Raw genomic sequence first — 9,891 nt, 5'->3', positions numbered from 1 at the left:
GTGTGTGTGTGTGTGTGTGTGTGTGTGTGTGTGTGTGTGTGTGTGTGCAACCACATATCAAGGAGGGTTTTCGGGGTTTTAAAGAGCATGTCAACCACTCGGCATCCTGAAGAGAGTTTACCTCCCGAGTGGATTTACTGCTAATCTACCCACAAGAACATCACCTGGTGGACGGACACACAAACACACACACACACAGGGTTGTTCCAGGATGGGTCTATTGATAGCACAGGGAGTCCCGCAGCAAACAGTAGTTAATTTTTCTTGTTATTTTCTCGTTGGATGTAAATTCATAGCCGAGCCTTTCAGAGTTTTTGGAGCTGTGTACTAGCGGAGCCGTTTATCATCTTCATTCTCTCTCTTGTCTGTTTTCTGTCATTGTAGTTTGTTTTGTTCACCCTATGGGTAGGCTATGTCACTCTTCTCTTAGAAGCACAACTATTATCACAAAGTCCTAGCGACTGTGATTTCTGAGGGTTTGAACAGTAGGGTCACACTTCACTGACGTTTATTTTTCTGTTTATGGATCCATTGTTATAACATTTTATATTTCAGAGCTATTTTACAGTTTGTTCAGGAGTTTGTGTAAGAAAGTGTTACTGTTGGCTGAATATCGGCACATTTACCGACAGCGAGCCGAGCGTCTCCGTGTCTTCTATTGGTTGGAAAAAAAAAAAAAAAAAAGAAGAAAAAAAAAGTGGGTTGATGAAATATATGTGATGAATTGCGACACTTCTCCTCTTTAGGTCACTTGTACTCCTTCTCTCCGGTTCTGTTGATATCACTGCCAGTGTTATCACTGTGGAAGGTGTTTTTGTTTCTTTTGGTGTGAGTTGGCGCCCCCTCCTGGTCTGCTGTGGTATGATAGCGACACCGCAGGACCCTTTTGGTGTTTCCACCGAACACAGACCTTCATTTCTCTCAGGCAAAAGGAGGGGCAGCTCCACCGGTGTGTATGCTTTTAAAAGAGGACGAGGATGCTGAGGGTGGTGGTGGGGACTTCTATGCTTGGGGGTCCTGAATGAATGGATGTGACACTTCCTTGCAGACCAGCAAACGTTTTTAAATTTCGACTAAATATATGCAAAAATTGGGAGTTGAAAAAGTAAAACAAAAAAAATGAGAAGACTTGATGTATTTTGCTAATAAAGTCTTGTTTATTGAAATGCTCCTATGATATTCTAGCTGAGACGTGTCACTCTCACCGGCCTTGATTTCACTGCGGCCTGACCTTTCAAACGTTACTGCAGCGGTTGTGAAAACGGTCGTTACGGATGCAATGAAACAACAAAAAAGAACTTTCCTGTCTTTTTAAAGAAGTTCAGCACTCCTGAGAACGGTCAGACGTCACTGCAGTGGAACACTTTGTCTCTCGATCCCCGGCAGCAGCTTCACAGTGGTGGCTATGGTGTAGTGAACATGTGGGCTGTGTGTAGCGAGCTCCTCTGTGTGTTACTATGTATTCACTATGTTTTTATCAAGAGGACTAACTGACTGTCTTTATATGCATAAACAGCCTCCTTTAACCTTTTCCATGTCTGTCTATTTACCCTTCTCATAGTACTGGGAGCAGGCTGCTTTTTTTTTTTTTTTTTTTATCGGATACGTGCTCAACCTGTTGGCATTATAACTGTATAATATAATTTATCATTTGTACTATTGTAACATACTGTTCCTCTGTATACCTTATTATTCTGTGTAATGGGTTTTTGTAGGAAAAGTCACCGTGGTATTTTAACGGCATCTAAACAACCGAACGCAGCGGGACGAGGACTGTAGCTGCAAAAATAAAATGTGTATCACTTCAGCTCCGTCACTCCAGTGTCTGCGTGCGTGTATTCCTTTGAAGCACATGTCCAGACAATGTACAAGGCTCAATGCATTCAAACACGAACAAGTCAGAGGTAGTGTATTTATTTTAAAAAGTACAAAATAGAGAAACTGAAAAATCTGAAAAGACATTACATGAAATCTAATTCAAATACATTTATTTTGGCTACAAACAAACTTGTTAAAGGACTCACTGTGTTCTGATTGGTCAGAGTCGGTTAACGTGTAACGTGTGTCGTGGAGGCTAAACATCCAAAATGCACCACTTATTTGTCTCTTAGTCTCTCGTGTTATTACACGATGTGCGGTTGTTCCTCTGTCGACCAGCCAGATGTGGCGGACGGTGTGTTGGCAGAACTCGATGGTCCGGTGTCGTAGCCCAGCTTCTTCATGTCTTTAGTGATGATGTGGAAGGAGACGGTGACGAAGCCCTGGGAACGAACCCGCGTCACTGCAACACACCAAGAAAGTAGGACAAGTTAACGTTTAACTACGTGAACAGATAGAAACTATTTCAACCTGATAATGTACCGTTGGTACTATCTTTGTAGCAGATATATACATTATCATCTACTCATCCATAGCTATTTATTAGAGGTCTCTGCTTTCAGACCACCACTACAGGTATTTCTATAATACTGGTCCAAATTAGCTTACAAGTAACCCATCTTCTTATGAGTGACTCATTTTAAAAATGTCTGCTTCAAGGAGTTTGTTTTATTTGTGTTTCAAATCTCGATTGTGTTTCTCCGAGGAGCCGAGATCTCCTGTTTGAACTTGTAAGTCACTGTTAACAATGTAAACATAATTAATACAGACGGAGAAATGCACAACAAACCTTCTCTGCCTTCTCCCTGGGCCACTACTTTAGGGTCTGTGTACTCAGGCCGCCGCCCCAACAGCCAGCTACACAAGAGAGAGAGACGTGTTAGTCCTATAGTGTTAATGTTTGTGTGAGTACAACTAGGAAGAGTGCATCCCACATCAACTTGTAACACTTTCACAGATCAAATACAACATCTGCTCCCAATGTTGATATCTAAATTGCAAATCCAAAGGTCCAGATGTGCACCTTTGCCTCTCTAATAGCCTGCTGTGTTGGTGGGAGTCGAAAGGAGCCGTGAATACCTTTTTGTGTGTGCGTGTATCACCAATGTGCAGAACTAAGACTGAATCCCGAGTAAGACTCAGTAAATATTTGCTAATGCTCAGATACTGGCTGCTTCCCCCCAGCAGGCACAGCTCATCAGCTGCAGCACCACAGCTGCTGTGATAGAAACCAGAAAAGTGAACACAAACAAACACACGACTGTCCACACATCGTACCTCGTGAATTTCTGAAGTCTCCATGTGGGCTCAGGGACAAACATGGGGATGGTCCGTGTGTGTCTGAGAAATAAAATGACAGATTCCTCTCAGACGGACAGTAAACAAGAGTCACGTTAATGCAAGAAATAGTCTGACTCAAATGTGTCTTGGGTCTGCGTCCGTTAAAAAAAAGAAGATAAAGATAAATGGTGAAGGTAATACTGACTGTCCAGGTGTGAAGGGGATGTGTGTTGCTCCATAGCCTCTGACCACGTCGTTGCCAAACACATCTGGACCGTACACACTCACCACCAGCTGAGGCCCTGGGGAATAAAAGTGAAGTCATATATTCAGAGTGTAATTTATACATAATATGATTTCTGTGTGGTATGTACGTGCATGTGTGTGTCTCACATCCAGAGGGGTTCGTGCTCTTAAACGTTGTCTCCAGTGGGAAGTTCCATATTAACGTGTGTGAAGACTGACTGCCTTTACATGTGATTTGAGTGATGCCTTCCTCCAACCCCTGCAGAGAAACAGAGTCACAGGAGTTAGCTGTTATTTAAAAAGATTGTATGCATGTGGGAAAAGGTTCTGTGTTGTCTGGACAAAATTAAAAGTGTTTTTCAATCTATAATTCTGAGATAATAAGTACTTTGTTGCTCTGCAGAGGAGCTTCTACATGCATGCAAGTTAAAGTAGACTTTAAACTTGAGAATACTACAGTGACTCTGAACATAACCATTCGTCATATAAAGAAGCCTCTGCTCACCGAGGTGGGAGCCCAGTCGTGTCCGTAGACAAAACAATATTTGCAGTACAAGTTGTCGTACTCTGGAAACTGAAACAAAAAACAATGCATTTATATGGTTGCTAAATTAGCTGCTATATGGCTAAATTAGCTGCTAGGCTAACACTCACGTTTGCTCCCTCAATCTGTCCGTTAACCGTTAGAAGAAACACGGACGGGTTGCTCGTAGCCATCGCGACTTCCGTCGGCACCCTGGAGATTTAAGTTGTCTTTATGGAGCAAATTGAACCCAGTTTAGAAGAATCCTGACAGCAAACAACCCAAACCCTATCTGTTGCTAGGGCGACGGCTGCAGCTCCCTACGGCTCCCTGCGAGGCTCATATCGAACGGAACGCACCGAAGCGGTTAGCGAAGTAATCCACAAGATGGCAACAGTGTAGCAAGTAACCACAACCCACGCTGTTCAGGGTTCAGTCGTACCTGAAGCAAATGATGCCTCCACCTGGACCGGAAGCTAACGTCTACACGGTGAACATCATTGTTACAGATGGCTACTTAAATCAAAACCAACGTGAGTTCAGATAGAAACGTCATGCGAGCTCTTTATTAATCAAATTGCATGACAACGGAGCAGAAGGCCACGGAATGTGGTTGAAAGCTTCAGAAACAACACGTAAGTAGACCTTATGTTGAGGTGTTCTGTCATGCAATGATAGGAGAGGTAACAGTTGGCTAACACTGAAAATAAGACACTTTCTTTACTGTTGACAGTCTCTTTGCTGCTTCTGTCACATGCAACTCAATCATGTTATCATACAAAGTTTTGAATTTATAAAGATGACATAATATTTTTATTTGCAACTAATATTTGCATCTTCACTAGTATGACACTCAAAGCTACACATATCCTCAAGTCCCCAAAATAACCAGACTCAATAATTAAAATAAAGTTAAATAAACTAGATGTACTTTAACAACTTTGCAGTATAACTCTGTCCAATGCTGTGAACCATTGAGGAGAACCAGGAAGAGTTGGTGTTTTTATATTCCCCCACCACATTTGTACCCACAGTATCTTTGAGACATCTTTGTGAGCTGCTCTGTAGAAAACAATAATTACAGTAGACCACGTGTGATGTCCCACAAGGCCCACCACCGCCCTGCTGAGAGGAGGGAGGTCTCGTATAAAGGAAGCTCTAAATACACTTAAGGGTGATTAGTACGCTAAGTATCCATTTACTGCCTTTGTTCGGATAATTATGTTTTAGAAATCAACTGTTTCTACCAGCTCTGTCACACACACACACACACACACACACACACACCAGTAATCCCCCCGCCTGCTACCCCACCTCTCTGTCCCGCTGTCACACAGACCCCCCCCCCCCCCCCCGAGTCTCTGACCTTTTACTTCTGCCCAAACAGCAGCTCTCTTTCCGTCCTCCATCTTTTTTAACTACGCTGCTCATTTGCTTCCTCAAAGCTTGTGACGTTATTATTTTTTTAGCCCCGTCTCTCCCATCTTGACTCGTCCTCTCCTTCCACAATAAAGTCAGGGAAGAAATTACTTATTAGTATTATTAATAAACAGGCCACCAACATCCAGCCATCCTAAAGTCTCAGTGTCTCAGAGATATTCATGTAAATATTCCATAATAAGTGTGATTATGACACTTCTCCTCTCACTGATTCTTTACTCCTTCCTCCATCTTGTCCTTTCACCCCCTTTTGACTCCCTCAGCTCCCCCCCTCTCTCTCATCTCTTTCCTCCCCCCCCCCCCCATCTCTCCACTACCACCCCGTCACTTTTCATCTCCATCCCACCATCTCCCTCTCTCCCACCCAGCACTTCACCGGCCCCTCCCCTTCCCTTCCTCTCCACCTGCCAATTTAGTGTCTTTTTGTTTCTCGAATCCCCCCCCCCCGTCCCGTTTTCATCTTCACTCGCCTCCCTTTTTCTTTTTTTCTCCTCTCGCCAGCATCTCCCGCCTCTTTCTCCCCAACGTCCTGGCTATTTTCTCTTCTTCTCATCCTCCTCCTCCTCACAACCGGCTCCCCGTCTCCTTCTCCTCATTTAATATTGTAACATTCCTCCCTCTTTATTCCTCTCCTATCTCCTTCTTATTCACTCGTCTCATCTCCTCCTCCCACGTCCTTCCTGTCCCTCTTTTTTTTTTCCCCCCCTCTCTATTTTCTGACCCCCTTTTTAGTTTCCTCTTCCGTCTCCGTGGCCCTGCTTCTCTCTGCCAAACGCCTGATTAGAGTCAGGCAGCCTCACGACTCACGGCCCATTTAAAGCCGCTCGAGAGCGGCCGGTCCAAAAGCGGTCATCTGGGATCTCATTTTCTCTGGACTTGTTTTTACCTGAAAACTCACACAAATCATGAAAACTTGTTTCCAAACAGAAGCCCACAAATCAGGCGTCATCCCGTCAAATGTTACATCTTATCTTCCTGTCTGGATGCTTATGGGAGGCAGAAAACACTTAATGGGATTCTTTGTTAATCACTGAACATGAGAACACACTTCAGTGCCCTTCACAGCTCCCTGTGTGATTGAAAGAGACACTACATGTGTCCTATGTTATGTCATTCTTATGGAGATATTATTATTTCCTCTGTCGCAGAGCTCATAAGGATCTCGTTGTGCTGGAGGCGGCGGCTTCTTGGAGAAGACGTCTCGCTGAAGTGTCCTTCACAGGTGTCTCCTGGGTAAGTGATTCACCAAGAACACATACTCCGCTCATACACAGAGTCACAAGACATTATGTATGACAAGTATCATTCTGTGAGTCATATTTATCTAGTTTACAAATGGCTGGACACACACACACACACACACACACACAGAGAATAGGCTTGCTAGAAGTGAGATGAGCTGATGTAGGTTAATGTCCCAAACTGTGTGTGACTAACGGTCCGTGAGCACTGGTTCACAGATCTGTGCTCCGAAGAGAAAACCCCGACACTTAACCTGCAGACGGAGTCAGCTGGGGAATAAATAACAACATTAGGGACGCGGAAGAAGCGTAAGAGCGACAGATGAAGTACGGAAAGTGTTTTTCACGAAACTATTAGTCTGTTTGTAAACTGGCAGAAAAGGAGGTGTCACTCTCAGGACTGCACTTGATTGACATTTTCCTCACGCTCCTTTTCGCTTTGTTGCATCTGTTGGGTGGAAATGATCAAATGATTGAAGGCTGAATGCCCTGAAGCTGCTTCAGTTTCATAGCTCTGGTACTGTGTGTGCCGGCCCACTATCACACTGGATTACTAAACTGATTGCAGCCAGGCGGCAACCTCCGGTTCTGACTAGTGAAGCCAATGCAGAAGTGTCTCAAACCTGCATTATCTCTAATGACCACCAGGGGGCGACTCCTCTGGTTGTATAGAAGTCTATGAGAAAATGACTCTACTTCTCTCTTGATTTATTACCTCAGTAAACATTGTAAACATGAGTTTATGGTCTCAATCTCTAGTTTCAAGTCTTCTTCAAAACAGCATGATGTTCATTTAGTACATTATGGTCCATTTAGAGTCAAACAGACCATAAAGCAGGGGATGCTTTAGGGCGGGGCTTACAGTGATTGACAGGTTGCTGCCATTACCAGAGCTGTATACGACTTCTCTACGTCACTCCTCCACACTCCTAATATGGTCACTTCCGTTCGTTGGTTGCAAAAAGAAAGATGGTGACGAACAACAAACTACGTCCACTTCTTATATACGGTCTATGATCGCAGCGCCAGAAGGAATTATGATGAGCAGAAATATTCCCTGAGCATCGCATTGCTGCTGATGCCAACATGCTGTTTCTGTTTTCTAGCTTTAGAAATACACTACTGAACTAAACTCAACTTCTATTGAAGCGGTCCTTTTAATTCCACAGCAGCCGGTCTCCGGGGCTTTATGAGGACAACTATCTGTGTAATGACACCTGCAACAGTTGAGACATTCAGCCTGTCTCATAAAAAAAACCAAACTGTCTGTTGCAACCCTTCACACTCAGTTTAATGAGCTGGTCCTCTGGCTGTCTCCTCTGTGGAGCCTCTCTCTCTCTCTCTCTCTGTCTGTCTCTCTCTCTGTCTCCTCTCTCTCTCTCTCTCTCTCTCTCTCTCTGTCTCCCCTCTCTCTCTCTCTCTCTCTATCTGCCTCTCTCTGCCTCTCTCTGCCTCTCTCTCTGTTTCTTGCTAAACTGTCTGCAGAAGTTTCTTGTCCAAGTCGTCTTCTTGTCTGCCTAACCTGGACGGCTTTCTATTGGGCTGAATACAGTCGGGTGTGTGTGTGTGTGTGTGTGTGTGTGTGTGTGTGTGTGTGTGTGTGCGTGGCCCAGTTTGAATCTCTCTTTCCCTCTGGGAGAGGCACCAAAACTCCACATCATATTTTTAAACCGATCTCTCCCCACATGTCTCTCTGCCTCTCGATCCCTCAGAGTCCTCTTGGCTCCCAGGGGCCCATCTGTCCAGAACCAGGCTGGTCTTGTTTTGACTGTCGTGATCGTTCGATGCTTCTCCAGTAAAGAACAGAATTAATTCGCTCTCAATTCAACACGTTTTAGCCTTTTAAAGGAATGCGTTCGACATTTCAGGAAATGATCACACATTACTTATTTGCTGAGAGTTGGATGAAAAGATCAATACCGATGTAATATCCGACCACTAAATATGAATCTACAGACAGCAGGCAGCTAGCTTAGCTTAGCATGAAGGCTGGAAACAGCTAGCCTGTAACCAAATCCGCCTGCTAGCACCTTAAATCTCCCAAATCAGCACGTTATATCTTGTTTAATCCACAGGAACCTGAAGTATGAACTGCTTTTATGGGGTTATTTCTCACTGCCTGTAGGTCTGACTTTGTGCACTCTGTTATTGTTATCACTGCTCCAAGCTGCCATTTCTCACCAGAATATGTGTCGTGTTCAGAGCTAGTCAGAGCCTTTATTTTCCCCCAAAGTTTTTTTTTTTTTTACTTGTTTCATTGTTTCCCGACGGGATACTGAAAGTCCATTCCACATATGAGCTGTCGAGACTTTGTGGATATGAGTTTTCTTCCCTCAGCTGCACTCTCATCTTTGATCGTTAGTAAACAGGAAACCCATCTATAGTCGTCTTTGCTTCTTGAGTGGATAAAACAACGTCCGTTTTCTAATCACCAGGCCGCCCTGCTTCACCACAAATCTCAATATGCATTAAGCGGACGTTAAAAATCAGCTATTAAGGGCTCGGTGAGTACGCGGCTGGTGAGAGAGGCACCGACGTTTCCCGGGCGGCATCGACCTCCTCTTCCTGCTCTGAGAGCTTCTCCTGCCCGCAGGCCGCCACCCACCACTGTAACCTCCACAGTCCTTCACCGAGACACAGACGGAGGGGGAGGGGAGGGGGAGGGAAGGAGGTGGTGGGACAGTTAAAGGAGGAAGCTATATTTCTTTTAGTTGTGTTTTTTTAGGAGTACATTCAAGGATTTTATCCTGCAGCAGAGGAGGGGAACAAAGAACGATAGAGAGATAGGTTTGAAGAACTCAGAGGGGAGGTTATTTATACATTCATCACCGGACTGAGTCTTTAAGGTCAGCCTGGTCTACTGAGCTCCCCACTGCTGGAGCAATAAGTCATCATGCTGGTGGCTCTGGTTCAGAGAAATAAGGGAAAAGGCTACAAGGGAGAGCTTTTGATCTGTTCCAGCCTGTCAGATAGGAGCGTGTGTACATGCGTCACATTGGTTTAATGTACCTAATGAATCTCCTCTGGCTCTTTACAAGCACCGATACTTGTTCATGCTGAAGTCATTTTATAACCTCTACTGTCAAACTCGGTCTTCTTTGCAATGATGTGGCTGATCGAGGAACAAAGCTTTATCTGTTGTGCTCCGCGAAAGTCTGATAGAATCAGCTACAAAATAATCATGATAATAATGATAATTGTTTACTTTACAAGTTTACTTTACTTTACTCTCAACATCAAGAATAACGTACAGCATAACTCAGTAGGTTAATATGAATAAAC

General features: G+C 44.2%; 1 protein-coding gene across 1 annotated transcript; it reads right to left on the bottom strand.

Moving 5' to 3' along the window:
* Window positions 1-1,568: 1,568 nt before the first annotated feature.
* Window positions 1,569-4,231, bottom strand: b9d1 (B9 protein domain 1). The gene is made up of 7 exons (XM_031862102.1): window positions 4,060-4,231; window positions 3,911-3,979; window positions 3,553-3,664; window positions 3,365-3,461; window positions 3,157-3,219; window positions 2,669-2,736; window positions 1,569-2,281 (listed from the first exon to the last, which is right to left on the bottom strand). The coding sequence occupies exons 1-7, from the start codon at window positions 4,120-4,122 to the stop codon at window positions 2,124-2,126; spliced, it is 630 nt and encodes a 209-aa protein (XP_031717962.1). The 5' UTR covers window positions 4,123-4,231; the 3' UTR covers window positions 1,569-2,123.
* Between the last annotated feature and the right edge of the window lie 5,660 nt (window positions 4,232-9,891).

Source organism: Anarrhichthys ocellatus, unplaced genomic scaffold (genome assembly GCF_004355925.1).
Source record: "Anarrhichthys ocellatus isolate YVR2014 unplaced genomic scaffold, GSC_Weel_1.0 scaffold26, whole genome shotgun sequence".
Lineage (NCBI taxonomy): Eukaryota > Metazoa > Chordata > Actinopteri > Perciformes > Anarhichadidae > Anarrhichthys > Anarrhichthys ocellatus.
This window is presented reverse-complemented; position numbering and strand designations above follow the sequence as displayed.